Consider the following 19,228-nt stretch of genomic DNA (forward strand, 5'->3'; position numbering starts at 1 on the left):
GGAAAGGGGGGCGGGGCATCCCCACTGCCTATAATCCTTTAAGGATGCTTGAGCAATGGCGTCTATGTAAGTGCCCTTGAGAGCCAACCTCCTGACCTTGCACATCTAAAACCGGAGCCTCTGGTCCAGAGTTAGCCAGAGGCACCCGTTCTAGAAACTGTCTCAGTAGCAACCTAGGCCCCAGCTTTCGTCATTCTCCTCGATGGCTCTATGTGTGACTATTATGCGACCATATGGGCAGCAGCAGAGCTGGTGGTAGGGGCAGTGTTTCACGTCAACATGATTGCTTAGTAATGAAAGCTGCTTGAGTGAATGCACTTTACTAACTGAGATGGTCACTGATGTCAGAAGGGGAAACGAAGGCCTCCATTGCACGTTTGGTCACATTTGCCTTACAACGCTCTGAGAAAGGAAGCGGCTGGTAAGCCAACTACAGAACCCAAGGCTGGGGCCCTGGGAATTTGGTCTTCATGGTGGCGTATTCAAGTGCCAGCCTGACCTTTTAGGAGTATCTCTGACTGACTCTAGATCTCAGGAGCTTTGCAAGTGAAATCGATCCTGGTGAAAGGCAAGGCTGGCCCCTCCTCCTCCATATGTGTGCCACTTCCCCTTTCTGGAGATGATGGTGACCCGTGGCTCACCTGTAACCTGAGACTCTGCCAGTACAGGAATAGTGAGGGACCAGTTGTAATGATTTGGTCTGCAGTTGTAGAAAGCCCAGGGCCTCCATATTCACAAAAGGGACATTACATTATCTTACTGGCAGGGTGTCTTGCCGGGCAGTGGTGGTGCACATCTTTAATCCCAGCACTCCGGAGACAAAGACAGGTGGATCTCTGAGTTCAAGGCCGGCCTTGTCTACAGAGTGAGTTCCAGGACAGCCAAGGCTACCAGAGAAACCCTGTCTCCAAAAACAAACAAACAAAACAAAAAGAAAGAGAGCATTTCCGGATTTTACATGACAAGATGTCTACAGGCAGGTGCATTGACTACAGCCTTGGTTGAGCCTCTCTACTATGTCTGTCCATATCTTTGCTGTTCATGTTTTAATACAGCCACCACAGCTCCGGTGTCACATCTGCACCTGGTAGCATTCTAAACAGAAAGGAAGGGGACACAAAGAAAAGGGGTCTCCCAGGATGCTGTTTTCTTTACTTACACAACAAGAGCTTCCCATGAAAGCCCAACAGATGTCTCCGTGCATGTAGTAGAACTCTGCCACCTGTCTGTCACTGCATTGGCAGGTGGCAGAGAAAGAAAGGAGTGTGGTGACTCAGCTGTGCCTCATCCCAAGGTCTGCAACTGCTGCACACAAGATATCAAGACAAAAGTGTGGCTGTGTTAGCAAGGAGAAGACAAGGCCAGGGAAGGCAGGACACTGCAGATGAAGTGTCAGCAGCAAGGTCTGCCACAGTGAACATCTACAGCTCAGCCCAAGGCACACGGTGCCAGCTTCCCTGGCTACCCGGCCTTGCATCTAAGTGGTATTAGATACTCTGGTAGCCAAAACCAGCTCCCAAGTCTCAAAAAGATACTGGCCTCACCCCTAAGGCCAGGATCTGGAGAGCATCAAGGCATCTGTCCACAGGGCAAGCTGCTGCAGAAGATTAGCCACATTTGCAGGACATTATAGGCCCTTAATGTTTTGCCCATCAAAATGGAAAAACTATGGGTTTGTTTCTTTGCTTTTTTTTTTTTTTTCCTTCTTCTTCTCATGGCCAACTGACACGTTAAATCATTTTGTTGTTGTTTTTGTAATAAACCCTCGCTCAATGTGTCCTTAATAATTGGGATGAAAGAGGAAGTGGTGGCTACATCAGGAGCAGCTCCCACAGAGAGGTGGAGAGCAGCTTCTGTGCTGGAGAGTTCCCATGTATGTTTTCCTTCTTGGTCAGGAAGCATTTGCTGTAGTAAGTAATTTGCAGTATCAGATTTTGTGGGGAGCGAGGTCTTAACAAAGAACAAAGGGAAGATCCTACAGCTCCTCCTGAGACTGGTTCCGAAGGCTGGCTCCAGGATGCCTTTGTGGAATGGGTGCCAATCCAGCACTGAGTCTGGGCTTGCAGCCAGGGAGCTGCTGGAGGCTTGGGGGATGGGCAAAGTGCCACTTGAATTATGGAGTCATTTGCAGACTTCCCTGAGCTCTAGACCCACCAAATGTCACCTTCTCGGAGGCTGCTTCTTGCATTTCTGTCTGCTGGCCCCAGATACATCATAATCAGTGTTTATTAAATGCCTGGCTATTTCGGCCATAAGTTTTAAATGCAGTGGTTTATCTTAAACATTTCTGTGGAAATTTTTCTCCCTAGTCCACTTTTTTTTTTTTAAGACGGTCTCAACTGCGTAGCCCAGGCTGCATTTGAACTCTTAATCCTCTTGCCTCAGCTCCCTAAATCCTAATCTCCCCTTTTTTAATTCCTAAACTGTATGATCTGTACACTGAGGGGGAAGAGAATGAAGTCCTCCACACTTTAAACATTGATAGCCAGCACATATGCAGTTATGTGCATAGAATGGATCTAAGTGAAATGCAATGTAATAGACAGTAGATGTGCCATCAGTGTCCACGGTGGGAGGGTCAGTCAGATGAGGCCATTAGCAATGGGCATTATAAACCGGGCATCAAAGGGTAGGATCATAATTGGCAAAGGGGACTGAGTAAGTAAGAGCTCGGACTTGTGTTGTATTCCAGGGCATCTTATGAGAGCAGATGAAGCATGCAGGTGTGGCAGAGGCAGATAGAGCTCTGTGAGTTCAAGGCCAGCCTGGTCTTCATAGTGAGTTCCAGAATAGCCAGAGTACATGGTGAGACCCTGTCTATGCGAAAACAAACAAACAAGAAGTGTTTTAGAGGCTGGAGAGACATGGGTGGTTAAGAGCACTGGCTGCTCTCCCAGAGGACCAGGGTTCCTACAATGGAGGCAGGGAGCCCCAAGTTCCTAGAGATAATGGGTGGTATAACGAATAGAAGGAGCTGCAAGGTCCTCCTCAGTTTAGTTGTCCTCTTGTTTTCTATACTGAAATACTGGCTCCACCCCAGAAGTTAAGAGTGTGCTTCCTCCATGCCAGAGAATGTGAGGTTCTGCTGGGAACCCAGAACTCAAACTACAGCATCATAGAAATATTTTTGGCTTCAGTACCAGTTGCTTCTTTTATTTTGAGTAAAAATGGTACCCCTGTGTGTCTTTATGCAAATGTTATCTTTCTCTGTGTAGCTTATTAACCTGTAATCAAAATTAAAGTGTTTTCCCCCCTTCACAGTTCTGCTCATTCGGGAGCCGCCTCATGGGACGAGGGTACTATGTGTTTGATAGACGATGGGATCGGTTCCGGCTCGCAATAAACTCCATGGTAGAAAAGCACTTGAATTCGCAGATGTGGAAGTAAGTGAGCAGTTTCTTTGCGATCTAAGATGAGAGCTGCCCCACCATTGCCCAAGCCCCAGCCTTGTAGACAAGCCCCAGTATTTGGCTGGCCATAGACCAAAATGATCCCAAAGTTAGGATTGCTGAGTAACTCGGAGATGTCAGGTCTGATTAATAGCTTTTTAGAAACACCTGTGGTGTGCTGTTTGCTTTATCTTCTTGGGAGATGGTTGTGTTGGTAATCTTCTAAACCAAATGAAACGGATCTTAGGTAAAATTGTGTTTATGTCAAGGGATTATAGGGCTTTTTTCTTTCCTTTTAAATCACTACTCAGATTGTCCAAAGATGTTAAGAATGTGCTTCTGTTTGTCATGTTAATGGGTTAGGAGCGATAGTAAAATTTTCATAATGGTTACAGACCAATATCTAGTTAGTTACTCATTAAAAACTATGTACAGTTGCCAAGAGGGAAGATTCTGAACAATGTTGTGGAGTTGGTTACGTTTGTCTTTGGCCCTCCCCGTCTCCCTAGGGCCCTCTCCTCACCTCTCCTCCTCTCTCTCCTCTAAACTCCAGCATATGATCCATTGCTTATTCTCCAACATTGCCCAGTGCATTTACATTTTACAAGGGATTTACAGAAAGGGAGAGACCCAGAATGCTCTTGGGAAGGAATAGTAGGCCTGGACCCTCTCAGCCATGACACACAAGAAGCTACACTTTGGCCACTTAACCAACCTCTGAGTGTCCCTATCCCACACTCCTAAGGGAGCTTGGGTGTGTACTCCAATAAAAGGATGGATCATGTCACTCTGGGTCCCAGTCATAGTCGAGACCTGCCCAGTGAGGCCCAGGAGAGGCCACAGGGCATCCTGAGAAACAGAAAACAGAACCTACAGCCTTTCCGCGAGCAGCTCTGCCATCTTAGCCCGTTTGCTCACATAGAACTGAGCCCCCATTTTTTCTCTTAAGCACTGACAGGGGACTCAGGACAGATGTTGGTGTATCAACTAGGAAAGGGCCACAAGAGAAGCTTGTCATGTCTTCCTGCGTGAGTGACTGCCCTGCGTGTCTACAAGGCATCGTTAATTTCCGTTTGTGTGCATTCAGAATCTTAGAAAGTCCTGCTTAGGGATAATGTAGTTCTTGGTTATTTTATGGCCTAGCCCTCTGCGTTAGCTTCCAAACATGGCGGCCAGTCCTGGTTATTCGCCCAGCTCTCTGATCCCCTATGTTATAGAAGTGTACATCCCTGGCACGTGGAAGGAATGTGTTGATCTGTATTTCACTCGCTGGTGCTCTGTCAGCTCAAGCTCCATATTCCTTTCCTCCTCAGGCACAGAAGCCCGAGCCACAGGGCATCAGGTCCCTCCCCTCTGTTCAGGACTTGCCTAACCAATCTGCTGTCACTGAGCAACATTGGGGCTGCCTGGGTGTCAACTCTGGAGAGCGTAGCACCCCGCTGCCCTCTCAACCTCGCTGCCCAAACTCCAGGCCCTGAAGGGCCCGACCCTGGAGGGATGGCAGCCGATGGGGGCATGGAAGACATTAGGAAGAAAAGGAACGGCCAAGACTCTTTTTTCTTTAACAAGCATTTAACTCTGCATCAGGAGACGCCAACACAGTATTCTCTTTCAGCCAGGTCAGCATCTGGATCTCCACACCAGCTGGCAGGGGAGGATGGGAGCTGTCAGGAATTTATTCATGTCTCTGGGCTTTTATCTGGGACTTCCTGTAGGCCAGCGTGCAAAGCCTAGGTCAGGCAGCCCAGGGAAGGTGAATGCTGCCACGGGCATGTAGGAAATACTGAAACTGTTTAGCATGGGGGGGGGGGGCGAGGCTTACAGGGACAGCCCTTCCTCCCACTTCTCCTACACCAGTAAGGGTTAGAGAGGAAAGGAAAGAAACGTCTAGAAAATATACCAGAAGCTGCAGCCATTTCTATCTTGGGTAGGGGCTAAGTAAGATTTAGGACCTCAATTCTGCCTGCACAATTAGAAGTATGGTTTACTGTTTAATGAGAAAAATATAAACTGGGACATTAAGATGTATCCCATTCATGGTCCCCAGGTGAAGCCCCACCCCCTTGAGTAAATTAGCTATCTGGTACTTGTAAATTACCCTTATTACAAGTCACGGTCAAACCTCTACCACTGTGTCTGTCTCTCTGTATTTAGATGGTAAGAACAGAAGCGGGGGTGGGGCACCTGCAGTGCCACAGTAGGGTAACAAAGACAGCAAGAGTGTCACTTGGGCCTCCAAGGATGTGCTTTCCCATGTCAAGACAGGGTTATGCGGAGGCAGACAGTTCTCAGGATATGTGCAGACCTCCATGGTCTGCCTCTATGGGAATCCCTGCCCAGCATGCACAGTCCCTGACAATACAGTGGTGTTGCTGCTGAGATCACCTGCTTCCCCATCCACCTCTCCATCCATCCATCTGTTCATACACTCATTCATCCATTGCAAAAAAAGAGTATCTGCGCAGCATCTTGTGTAGGGCTGCCAGGAGCTTTGATGGTCCATGGCCTTGAGAGGAAGGAAATTCTCAGACGCCATCATGGCTGCTGCGGGTTTGGCAACGCTCCTCCCTTATATTTGATCTCCTTGGTCTGACAGTTTCAAAGACAGTGTGCTTCCGCACTCAAGGATGCCTCTGGATTCCACCTTGACATGGAAGCCACGGGCTCTACTACAAGGGCCAGACAAGTGATATTCAGAGTGGGATGCTAGGAGAGTTTCCCTGTCAGCTGGAGGTAGCCTACAGAGGAGAATAGGCTGTTTGAGCCCTGTCTTTCCCTGTGCTTCAAGCAGCTTGCCTCCTGGTACTGCTTCAGAGAAGGACAGCTCCTGGAAACACACAGAGGGCTTTGCAAAAAAAAAGAAAAAAGAAAAAGAAAGAAAGAAAGAAAGAAAGAAAAAAGAAAAAAAGCTAATTTGAAAGCATTCTCTGGCTTCTAAGGTCACTTATTTCTTGCAAAATCAGGAGCAGGCTGTGATACCATGGCTGTTGTTCCCCACCCCGACCCCCATTCCTGGTCCTAAGAGCAGCAGCAGCTTGGACCTACGCCATAGATGGAGGTGGGAGCCATTGCCAACAGAAGTCCAAAGGCAGAGATGGTTTTCTGGCTAGGTGTTTTCACATACCTATAATCCTACACTTAGAAGGCTGACGCAGGAAGACCACAAGTTCAGGGGCTTGGTGAGACACTGTCTTTAAAGAAAAGGAAAGAAAAGAAAAGAAAAGAAATTATGCAGGAGCCTTAAGAATGATGCTCTGCCTGATGTTGGCATCAGCTCCAAAGACTTTGCCCTCAGGCACCATCGCTCCCCTGTTCACATGCTATTGTTCTGCCCTGCCCATAGCCTGCACATAAATTCCTGGTCCCCTCTAGGTGCACAAGGGTCTGGGACTCTCACCTTCTCCCATCCTAGGAGTAAGAAGACTTTTTGAAGGGCAGCCCCGTGCCACCCACCCACCCCCCCCAAAGTAGAATGAGGAAGAGGGGAAAAAAATATGTTGCTTTAAGTAATGGGCAACTTGATATGATCATTTTTCCAACTCCTGACTTTCTGTGGCCACCACGATCCAATAGGCATGAGCTAAAGTGGAAACACCTCTCTCCAGAGTAGCCAGAGGCACTGGGTAACAAACACAAGAGGATGCTGACAAGTGGGGAGAAGGCCTTTCCCAAAATGTGTCCAGCCAAATTTAGTGTGGGGAAAGCAATGATAGAGGTTGCAGTAGGCAGAGGGGGACATGTCCAGCTGGCCAAGGCCTTTTCTCCTCATTAAGAACCACTTTTTATCACCACCGAAGGAGTGTTGAGGTGGGGGAGACTGCTCAGGATATTTATAGTCTTAATAGCATTTGTCTTTTACTCATGAACCCATATGAGCCAGTCTCCAGTAGCTAAGCATAGAGAACAGGCTCTGAATGTGTTAAAATAGATGCTGATGCTGCGTTAGTGGCAGCGTAAGGAAGGGCCATCCTTCAGATCTCACCATCCTTCAAGGCTTCATTTTCCATAGTCTGGTCCTGCCGGGTATCCTCAGTAGCCCTGCTGATGAAAGCTCACCCGGGCCTCCCAGGCGATGCCAACCCAATGTCTCACTGTTTCTCTTTGGCTCTTCTCTCGTGTTTAGGAAGATCCCTCCTGCGGCAGATAGCCCCATGCCCTCGCCAGCAGCCCACATCACCACCCCTGTTCCAGCATCCGTTTTGCAGCCTTTCAGCAACCCCAGTGCTGTGTATCTTCCTTCAGCTCCCATCAGCTCGAGACTCACCTCTTCTTACATAATGACATCAGCCATGCTCTCAGACGCAGCTTTTGTGGCATCGCCGGACCCACGCGTCCTCATGTCCCACACCACAGCTTTCCCCCATGTGGCTGCAACCCTCAGCATCATGGACTCAACCTTCAAGGCCCCATCTGCCGTGTCCCCGATACCAGCTGTCATTCCTTCCCCATCCCACAAGCCATCCAAAACCAAAACCAGCAAATCCTCAAAAGCGAAAGACCTGTCAGCTCGTAGCGACGAATCTCCAAGTAACAAAAAGAGGAAGCCGCAGTCCTCGACTTCCTCCTCCTTACCCTTGCAGGCTTCCCTCTCGTCTCCATTGTCAGGGCCCCACAAAAAGAACTGCGTTTTGAATGCCAGTTCCGCTTTGAACTCCTATCAGGCAGCCCCTCCCTATAACAGTCTGTCTGTGCACAACTCAAATAACGGGGTAAGCCCACTCGGTGCCAAGCTGGAGCCCTCAGGACGGACCTCGCTGCCCAGCGGCCCCATGGACATAGTGAGACAGGTGGGCGCTGTGGGTGGCAGCAGTGGCTCCTGTCCCCTCTCTGTGCCCTCCCTTGCGCTCCATGCAGGGGACCTCTCTCTGGCCTCACACAATGCTGTGTCTTCTCTGCCCCTCTCTTTTGACAAATCAGAAGGAAAAAAGCGTAAGAATTCAAGTCCCAGTAGCAAAGCCTGTAAGATCACTAAAATGCCTGGTATGAATAGCGTTCACAAAAAGAACCCACCCAGCCTTCTTGCACCGGTGCCCGATCCCGTTAACAGCACCTCCTCTCGGCAGGTAAGGGAGCTCCTGGCACTGCCTTCATCGGCTCTGGGGGGCAGGGGGAGCTGGGCAGCGCCCCTGCTTGGCCAGGTGGCTCAGACAGGTAATGCAAGCATGGCTCCTTTTCCCAGGTTCCCTGTAGGCAATGTTCACCCTCTGCTCTGAGAGTTTTTGGTAAGCCGTTCACTTTGCTAGTCCACTATGCTAAAGCACTTTGCAGTGATCACTCCCTTTAGCCCTCACACCAACCCATCACAGGGCTTACAGAATGGCCATCGCTTTACAGATGGGTAAACTGAGGCGCAAAGAGGTTCTGAGTTCCCCCTGCCCTCCATTCCTTTTGCCTGTTTCACGTCTTGGGGTTCTGAGGACGACTTCATTAAAGAGTTCTGTTGCTAAGAAGTTTGCTCTGATCTTTTGGAACCCCCTCAGGTGGAGCCTGAGACTCGGGCTGGTTAAGTGTTGCCAGGTGTCACCTGGAGAGAGGGCAGCCCGAGCATCCAGCTCCCAGGTGATTGTCCTCACCTCATCAGGCTGTCTCCAGCCCCTCCCTTCCTAATATGTGATATAGCCCCTCCCTTCCTAAAGCAAGGCGGCACCCAGTAGCAAAGGAGCACTCTGTGCCAGGCTACCCACAGGAGTGTGCACTGTAAAGAAGCTGGGAAGTGCGGATGGCCCATGAATAGCGGTGTCTTTCCTTGGTCTCTGTTCCTGTCCCCAAATCCAGGTTATCTCCTCAGAGTGGGAGAGCTACTCATGATAGCCCTCTACTACCCTGGGTCCACCAGATGGGAGCTCAGAGCTGGAGGGCAGGGCCCCTGGTTCCTCAGCCTGTTCCAAGTGGGCTCTGAGAACCTCCCTTCTGGAGGCAAGGGTAGCCCAGGTTTACCACCATGGAACTAGCACCTGACCCTAAGGCCAGCCCATTTAGCCATAGGGACTTCAGAGATTTAGGAGATGTTTATTAGAAGATGTTTTAGTGCAGTGGTTCTCAACCTTCCTAATGCTATGACCTTTTAATACAGTTCCTCATGTTGTGGTGACCCCCTACCATAAGATTATTTTTGTTGCTACTTCATAAGTCTAATTTTGCTACTTTTATGAATCATAATATAAATATCTGATATGCAACCCCCATGAAAGGGTTGTTTGGCTCCCAAAGGGGTCGTGACCCATCTGTTGAGAACCACTGCTTTAATGTTTTGGGTCACCATATATGACACTTAGCAAAACCCCAAGAAGAGTACCTCCTAAGGGGGATTCATAAGCACACACATGAACAAGGGCCAGACAGCTGCAGCCTTGGCCAAGGTGAGACACAAGTCCTCTAATATCATATTCACCCAGCGCCCTCCATATCCTACCTGGAGACCAGATTGCTAGCCAGTATCTTGTGTAGACTCAGAAGGAGGCACACACAGCTTCTTCTAGTGGAATGTGTACCCACAATACATCTGGGGAGCTTGTGAAAAGGCAGATTGCAGGCAAGCAGGCTGGGAGTCAGACCAAGGAGTCCATGTGTCCGACAGGTGGCTAGGCAGGGCCACTCCACTAGTCTGTGGCTCTCCCCTGGTGCAGCAAAGTCATGTTGCTTTCCTCAATTTAGATCAAGTTCTAGCAGCTGACTACATGTCCCTGTCCCCAGATACTTCAGATCCGGGAACTCAATACCTAATCTGTTATTGACCCATTTTATGTATGAGCTGAACAAGGCATCAGAGGTGATGCAAGGTTCCCATAGTCATATCATAAGTGAATAGTGGGGCTGGGACTTAAACCCAGGAGTTGGTCTGAAGTGCCTATGTATTGAGCACTGGCCTGTTGGCTCCCAGCCTGCCTGAAATGCTTAGTCAGCATGATGAGTCAGCAAATCTAGCCTTGGGAAGAACAGATAAGCCTCCCCAGATAATGTGCATTAGGAGAGCCTTGACAGCTGCCTGCAGGGCAGGCAGCCCCCAACCCCCAAGGTGGTGGTGATAGCTCAATGCTTGTCACTAGGCCACTGAGAAATGGCTTTGGCTAGACTCCCCACTGGGCATGTCCAAGAATTAAGAAAAGGCCTTTGGCATCTCTGTCGCTTTTATGAAAAGGCAGAGAAGAGAGTTCAAGAAACCTATTGTGAAAGCCAGGAGTGGTCGCCCATGTGTAATCCTAGCACTGGCAAGATGGAGGTAGGAGAATCAGGAGTTCAAGCTCAGCTACACAGTGAATTCCAGGCCAGCTGGAGCAACATAGATCCTGTCTCAAAAGAGAAGTCCAAAAATGAACCTCTGTGCCTTGCTGACAACTTGCAGTTTCCACTAGTTGCATCTGGGAAGTAAAAGGCCAAACTTTTCCATTAAGGTATGAAATTGGACACAGCAGTGCTGTGAATGAAAGGCTTGTGCCCATGTGCAAAGGGGGAGTGAAGAGTGGAGGAGCCTCAAGGCTGGGGGCAACAGCTGAAAATTGAGCTGAGGCCACGGGACTGACATCACCTCCCCTCAGAGCCCACCCTACTAGGGGCCAAGAACAGTTCCACAGAGAGGCTACATATATGTCCCCAAGCGTGCCATCCCAGGGACCCTGCCAGGCTGAGCCAAGTACCCTCCCTCCTTTACTGCATATGCAAGGGCAGCCCAGCACCGATAGCAGGGTTCCTGAAGAGCAAGAGGCTGAGTGCTGGTTCTCCTAGACAGACAGACCTGGTACTTTATCATGGGCCATAAGCTTGTGGGTTCTTGAGCTACAGAGTGACAAGCTCTGCTTCCTATAGTCTGCACATCTGAGGAGCAAAAATAAGAGCTCCCACTGATGTTTTATCTCTGGAGAGGGGCATCCTCAGAGCCCCCATAATCTGTTGTCTCCTTTTGTGCCATTGAAGTTGGAAGCATCCACTCTGAGGATTCAAGGGAGTAAAGCATGTAGCACTGCCCTGCTCTTCTGTCCTGACAACATAGGACATCAGAGACTCTTTCCCAAGCTGCCTCCGTGTTTGAATGGGGGTTCATGATGTCTTTCAGGTTGGAAAAAATAGCAGCCTAGCTTTGTCACAATCCGGTCCTGCAAGCATATCCAGCCCAGGACACAGCCGACAGGTAAGTTTCTAAGGGTGGGAAGAAGCCACATAGAACTGACATCAGGCCAGGAAGGATGTGCCCTGGGGTCAGACCCTAGTTCAAGTCTCACCTCCAACTGAAAGGGCTAACCTGCCTTCCAAAGGTAGAGCTTCTAGTTATCAGCTTTGGGTCCTTGAGCAACTTAGTTCTCTATGCTCCATTTCTTCCTCTATAAAATGGAGATTCTGATGGTCTCTAAGGTCCTATGACCTATGTAAGAATTAAATTAGTTTTTTCCGAAAACATAGCAAAAGCACCCTCTGGCACATAGTAAAGTCACATGTTAGCTGTAATGATTGTTATTACCAGCTCTGTGGTGTCTGCAGATTGATTCTCTAGGGATCTGATTTGGGTTTGTTAGCTGGCACACTAATACTGCCTCCTAAGGGCAATGCGAAAGTGAACTAAGGTAACAGAGGCCATTGCTGGTGGTGCATGTCTTGCCTTCTCCGAGACCCTGGATGAACTGTAGCTCCCATTAAGGGTGTATTTTCACAGTGGAAACATTCAGAAAGACTTGCAGTGGTGCTGATAAACTTGAGGAGTTAGAGTAATCAGTGTGAAAGCCCAGAGATTTTCCAAAGAAGCATGCATGCATGTCTGGGGGAAAGGTAGGGAGGCAGTTATGCCTCTCAGGTGGAGCAGCAAATAGAAACAGCAGGTTGATGTATTGCCTCAGCATACAGTGTGTGTTCTAGGTTTGTTAATACAGAATAGCAGTGTATTGGTGTTTTGCCCTTTGAGATATTCCCCACAAACCTTGGGCCACAATTTGGACAAAGATTAAGGGTAGAGCTATTTTCTCATCCCCAGAGGCTGGAGGGTCCCCGGGGTCCTGAGTCACTTTGGCCCTCTGTGTGACTAAGAAACTGTAGCCAGATGTTTGCTAATCCAGGAGAGAGGCATGCATCCACCCGGTAGCCTCAGTTGATGGAGTCTGTCTAGTGGCTGCTGTGCATGCCTGGAGGATACACGTTTACCCTTGCAAGTAGAGCATGTGGGTACCCCTTGCTCCAGATGCGGACTCACATGCTGGCAGTTGCCTGGAGCAAGTATATAATGATGCCAGCAGCTGCTACTTCCTGGGGCCCTTGCCTTGCAGGCATCACAGTCATTGAAGCTTTGTAGCAACTCCATGAGGGACAAGGTTGTACTCAGCTGATAAGTGAAGATGGCCACACAGAAGAATTGCACCCCAATTCTCCAAAGGTCCCCTACTTAAACCAGGGCTATATGCCTTCGTTTGGTAACTCATCAGGCCATTTATTTTATGTATGAACAATGAACTATTAAAAATGATACAAAGAAAATATACAGGTACCCTAGCCCTCTACCCAGGCAAGATCCTGTGAATGCCCACTGCACGTGTCCTCATGTTCCCCTCTAGCCTTGGAGCTATTGTAACCAACCCATGGGCTCCTTTACAGCCATCCTCTTAGCTACAAAGCATGACTCCTCCTAGCCAGGTACAAGTAGTTCTTTTCCTTTCTGTGATATACAAGAAAACTGATGTCCGTGCCACCCCCTCCCCGATTCTCATGTGTCATCCTGAATGAGATAAGTGTTTCTTTTCTTTCCTAGAAGAACACAAGCAGAATGGGCAGGATAAGGACTCTTCCCTAACAAGATGGTGAAGCCACTTCAAACCAGTCCAATTGTCATCCTCCCCAGGAGACTAAGTCTGGAGAAGGGAGGGCACTGGCCCATGGAGGGGAATGTTTCCTGTGTTTCCTGGATGCTGCCTGTGGCTCTGGCCTTTTTTTCTTTTCTTTTTTTTTTTTAAACACGGATTTTTAGTTTAAAAAAAAAAAAAAGGCAAAAGAACAGTGTTTTCTCTGTTTGTCATTTGTCATGTTTTATATATTCTTCCACATTTGGGGTCACTCCCCTTGCTCCTAATGCTGCTAGTTCACCGTCATTTTGCTCCAGCCCTGAGAAGAGAGGTTGCAAACTGTTGGTTCCCATTCCAGGTTCCGGTTTAGGGTTTGGGTTCCAGGTTCCGGTTCTGGGTCGGCACCGGTGGAAGCTCTTGAACTTTAGCACTCGCAGAGCTCATTCTCGCTCGAGCCCTCTCCTACCTAGTCCTTCCGTCCCACAATGTCAGCCATTGTGCTCCAGTGGCCATCAGAAGTTGCTGGCTCCCAACAGCTGCCCTGGACCACGTGCTGGAGAAGGGACTTGCTAGGGAGGAGCCTGCGCTTCGTGGTGGGGGCGGGGCGGGGCGGGGGAGGATCTTCAACCGCTTTCTGCAGCTCTTCTAGTCCAGAGCCAAATTCCAGCAGCTAAAGTGAGGTCAGTGGCCCTTTAATGATGTGGTTTACTCCATGCCAAGGCCCAGCTGTGCAGTTCAGAAAGGATACACCTGATCAGGGACAAGGACAGAGGTGCCTGACCCGAGAGGAAGGGAAGATGGTGGGAACCCAATGACTGGTCAAGAGCTTGTTTGGGATAAATATACTCCGATGAGTCCTTTCCAGGGCACAGTGCACAACTGCCTAAAGCTGGATCAGCTGAAAGCCCACAGGAACCAGGAAAGCCACTACAGGTGGTGGTGCAGTGACCGTAGCTGCTGAGAAAGTTCTGGGGCCAGAAAGGCTCCTCCAGAGAAAAGTTATGCGCGGAGGGTTTTGTGCCAAACCCCTAGTGGGAATAAGAAGTAGCATTGGTTGCACACCCACACCTTAGATATGCTTGCAGTCCATCTTCAGATGCCCTAATTCAGACAGACAGCCCAGAGCACTGGTAAGGACAAGCACAGAAGGAGAAGTGGGCCAGGAGGCACCAGAGCACCACAGATAACAAACTGTTCACGTTGACGTTGGAAAGAAAACAGCGGTACCATTAAGCTCTAATGGGGAATCAGAAAGAGTTCACGCACGGAGCAGGTGTTCTGGGCTGTGATCTGCCAGACGTTCTGTGCCATCCACAAATCAGAAGTGAATACTAGTTTTGCAGCTGGGCACACCCCTCACTGCCTCCCCAAAGGTTTCCTTCCTGTTCCTTTTCTCCCAACCCAAAGATCAGACTACTGTTAAAGTTTCTCCATAGGATTGGAATCGGCAAAGACGGCAGGCAAAAGGAGTGATTTCCGTCGGTAGAATTGCACTGACAGTGTTTCCTACAGGATTCCTAAAATTTTAAATATAAAATGAAGATTTTTTTTTTTTTTTAAGTCAAGAGTTGATATTAAGCAAGTACTAGGACATTGGTTAGGATCATTTCATTTTTCTTTTTCCACTGTTAAAAGTGCACTTATATGCTGGTTAATTTATGTCGGGGCGGGCGGGGGGAGGGAGTGCGGGGGAGATTGCAAATTCAAGGGGCAATTGTTTTTTGTTTTTGTTTTTCGGTTTTGTTGTTTTTTTAAGGTTAAGGCAGATTTTAAGACTTATAAATGTTTAAGAAATTATAAACAAGGTTAGATCCTTTGAAAAAAAGTTTAGAAGATATTCTTAAAGTAAATTTTTATAGTGTTAATTTTGTAATAATTTATGTTTTACTATATTACAGAGCTAACTGACCAGAATAGTTTCAGAAATAATATGAAACTTAGGAAAGTTTAAGCAATGTTTATATTTTTAAAATGTTCTTTGAATTATGTTTTTATTGTACATTTCTTCAGACTCAAAAGTGTGTACATATCTTTGTTATTTTTGCACAATTTTTGTCTTGTTCGGTTTTAGATGTCTGTTGGTTTTCTATATATATATAAATACATAATTTATTTTGAGTTGTAAAACTTGCAGGATTAAAACAAGTCTCAGCAACAGAGTAAGCCTCTGGTCTGCGAACTCTCCTACTCAAAGAGGGAAAACAGAGGTTGAGAGGTGAATTGGCTGCTTCTGAGAAATGGCGGGTTCTTGGAGCAAGCCGGCTCCGGCACAGTCACATGCGAGCCGCGCAGCCGGAGCTGGAAGAAAGAGGCTCTCCACCCAACGCTGCTTACTTGAGAGACTGCTTTGACCAAAAGGTGAGGACAGTTCAAGAAAACTGAGCAAAAGGGAAAACCCACGGTCTTTCTTCCTTCACAGTCACACCCCAGGCTGATGTATTAAACGCTCGAAAAATAAATGGAATGCAAAGAAAAGATGTCCCTTGGGTTTGCTCTCGTGGAATCCAACTGGACCAACCCCTAAAGCATCGAGAGTGGTACCCTTCTGGGCTTTCTGTTTCCCACATCCCACTCAGCCTTCTGTCTCACACCCCTGTCCACCCGGGGAGCTCCTGACGTGTCACCAGCCAGAGGCTCTGGATGTTAAGCATAACGCAATGCCTAGACCTGTCAGCCATATAAAATTTAAAAATCAAAATATCGAGTTGGATAACTTGTATGCCTTCTTTTGTATCGATGTACCAACTGTAAATAACGCTGATCAACCTTTGTAGAAAATAGTTTATACCGCGCATTCTATTATTGCAGATTCTCAGTGAACTCTTGTTTAAAGAAAAGGAAAAAAATGAAATTTTCTATTTACACCTTATATTTTGTTATGCTGTCAGCCCATGGCACTTTAAACAAAACTCTGTGGGTTTTATGTAGCTGGTCAGTCATGGGGTAAATTAAATAACTATTGTTGCACAGACAAGAATTTGCACCTGTTCATTTGTCCTTTCCTACTAACCAATTTTAGAAGCTTTTCCAGAAGAATTTTGAAGAGAGCATGTCCAATCATACTCAACAAAGGCCACACTCACGGAGTGGGTTTCTTTTCTATGATCCATATTTTGTAACACTAAGTATTTTCCTTCTTTGTCCTGCACCTTTATGAATTAGCACTATCAGATAGAATCCATTCCATGCCTGTGATGTTGTAAGCAGATACATGTCTGAAGTAGGTGTAAATAGTAAACTCTATGGCTTACAGTTTTTAAAAGAAAGAACAAATATGTATCTATTGATACTGCCGTGGTTCAGCACCAGGTCTGGAAATATTCTCCAGTGAGTGATTGTATTTTTTTTTTTTTTTTTTTGTAACATGGCTTTGTAAATAAAATAATTTATATGTTTGTAAAAACAAAGTCTTGTGGCTTTTATAAACTTTATGATACTACATTTTGTTTTCCTTATGAGTGGAGGTACTCTCACCAGAACAACCTTTCCCAGAAGATGTGCATTCCTGGCAGGAGATGATAGAGTGGAAGATAGTGAGCTCACTGAACAGATATTTACAGAGCCACTTCTGTGCCTGCCCCTGAGCCATGCTCTTTGTTCACTGATAAGAAATAGACAGAAGGCCAGCTACTTACTAGAGGCAGCTCACATGGAGAGAAGGCAATTAATAACACACATTCTAGTGTGTAATTACAGAGGATAGCAAATGCTCTGGTGGGAAGGACTGAGCTGTGGGGGAGCGAAAGCTGCTACAATGTGGAGGAGTTCTCCATGTTGGAAGTTCTGGAGGACAGGTAGAAGAGAGCCTCTCAAACCACTTGGTCCAAGTGGATGTCTCATTGGTAGAGCAGAGGTAGAGAGACAGAAGTAAGGGCAAGGCCACTCAAGAGCTCACAGAATTGTGCTTTGAAGGGCTGTGGGTTGGGACCTGGGCCATTTGTTCCCTTGAGTTAGCAGCCAGTGCAAGCATCTGCAAGAAGCCAAGAGGGAACCTAGGCCTAGAGGCAGAGGCAGGAGGATCTCTGTGATTTCCAGGACAGCCTGAGCTACATAGTGAGACCCTGTCTCAGAGAGCGAGAGAGACCAAGAAAGAGAGAATGGCCGTATGACCCCAGGATAATGGTGGGAACTATAAAGAGAAATGGCGACGTTGAGGCACGTTTTAGACAGTAGTAAGACTTGCTTAGATAAAGCATAGCTCCTAGGCTTTAACCGAGAAATCCTGTTGGGTGCAGACACCATTGCTTCAGAGGTAAAAACCCAAGGCAGAAAGGGCTGTGCTTTGGCTACAGGAGGGGTATTCCCTGACCATCACATGTTCTGCCTCATGCTCTTCACATAAGCAGTATGAGGTACTCTGTGAAAGTGGCTCAGTGTTTACGTACTGCAGAAGACCCCATGCATGATAAGAGGCTCAAATCTGCATACTCACTTCAATACATCCTTGAAACTACCCAGGGCATCATGGATATGCCTATCGAAAAAGCTGCCAAGTATGTAAAAGGTTGCACTGTATAGGACCATTCTATGGCCACTGTGGTGGGGTCAGTGAGTATGGGCAGAACCCAAAGAATGAGCTGATGGTTTGGTTTTTTTCCCCAGAGTGTGTCTTAAGCCTCAGACTATGGAGCCAAAGATGACCTTGAACTCTTGATGCTGCTGCTTTGGTTTCTTGATTATTGAGATTACAGGCCTGTATCAATGAGTCCCAAAAGTCTCCCCTTAAGTTTGTGTTTGAAAGGGCAGAATAGGCTGGTCCGAAGGTAGTGAGTTATCACAATTGATTGTTCACAGTCAGTTACAGATTGAACTCTTGTTCTACACTTTCCCCCCTTCTCACTACTGCACTTGACTAGTCTAAAAAAAACGGGGGGGGGTGCAGAATATGCTAAGCACTAAGGTTTATGAGTGAGCCTAGGATGCAGTTTTTGAATGCACTCTTAGTCATTACAAAATAACGATCTTGAATTTACATCGTACCCTTAGAAACAAATGCTGAGACCTAAGTGCGTTGGGGTGTGGTCTAATGTATTTTGATGTTAATAACTGCTTGTTGTCTCTGTGACCCACCTTTTAATTAATACAAAACCATCCCACCTGGGCAGAGGAGCTAGAGGTGTGGCTAAGATTTTAGAGACAGAGGAATCCAGGGAAGAAGAAGAAAGACTGCCATGAGGAGGAAGGAAAAAACCCCAAAATGAAGAAAAAAAAGGCTGCCATGGGTTAGATGGAAGAGAAACACATGGCCAGCGTGGACAGACGATTTGGCCCAGATGAAAAACATTAACAAGTATTTGGGATTACGGATGGGAGGTAGCTTGATAGACATTATTAGAAGCAGATGGCATGGTGCTTATCTCATACCTGCCCCACTATGGAAAATAGTTTAGGGGATTAATGTCTGCCCTGCCCCAGGTTAACTAAGGCTATTTTAAAATATAACAAGTGTTGATGTCTTCATTGATTGCTAGCCGGGCCTACTAATAATACTTTTAATTTAAAAACAATAAGTGGTGCCCAACGTGGTGCTCAAGAAAATGAAATTCATAAATCCCTGCCCCTTTGGTGGGGTGCAGTGCGGGTCTAGATACAGATTCTGTGTCTACTGAACATGAGCAGATGAACGAAGGGCTCATGATGGATGATCTGCATGGTCCTGACAGCTCCCACTCAGAGTAACCCAAAAGAGCGCTCCCACCATCACTACAGTCAGAGGTTTCCCACTGAAAAATAACAGATTGTCCCTAAGTCAGAAAATAGGATCACAGAAGGTAAAGATGCCACCAACAAACCCCAAAGAAACAAAAGTGGACTGGGATTACATACAGTATAAAGTAGTGCAAATAAACTTTTTTTTTTTTTTTAAAGCGCTCTTTGTACATGTGCATTTGCTTATATGAAGATTGTTGTATAAGATCTATACTGCTACATCACTAGGGCAGGGAGAAGCTGGCTGCATCAGGAAAGTGACTGCCACACAAGATAAAGACCAGAATCTGATCTCCAGCACCTGCATAAATAGACATGCTCAGCCAAGCATGCCTGTTTTCCTAGTGCTGGGGAGGCAGAGGCAGGAAGATC

General features: G+C 47.2%; 1 protein-coding gene across 17 annotated transcripts in view; it reads left to right on the forward strand.

The window, feature by feature from the left end:
* Atxn7l1 (ataxin 7 like 1) overlaps positions 1–16,500 on the forward strand; it is a 228,262-nt gene extending 211,762 nt beyond the window's left edge. For 8 of the 17 annotated variants that reach the window (XM_051144808.1, XM_051144822.1, XM_051144876.1 and 5 more), the window contains 3 exons: positions 3,262–3,383; positions 4,703–5,008; positions 7,513–8,609. In XM_051144808.1, coding sequence (XP_051000765.1) covers positions 3,262–3,383; positions 4,703–5,008; positions 7,513–8,602 — 1,518 coding nt within the window. In that variant the 3' untranslated portion in view covers positions 8,603–8,609. Of the gene's footprint in view, positions 1–3,261; positions 3,384–4,702; positions 5,009–7,512; positions 8,610–11,439; positions 11,515–13,116; positions 13,313–15,852 lie in introns of those variants that run through there. The other 9 variants (XR_007830525.1, XM_051144812.1, XM_051144818.1 and 6 more) reach the window with 9 other exon arrangements.
* Positions 16,501–19,228: the final 2,728 nt, after the last annotated feature.

Source organism: Acomys russatus, chromosome 1, assembly GCF_903995435.1.
Source record: "Acomys russatus chromosome 1, mAcoRus1.1, whole genome shotgun sequence".
In the NCBI taxonomy this organism is placed as follows: domain Eukaryota; kingdom Metazoa; phylum Chordata; class Mammalia; order Rodentia; family Muridae; genus Acomys; species Acomys russatus.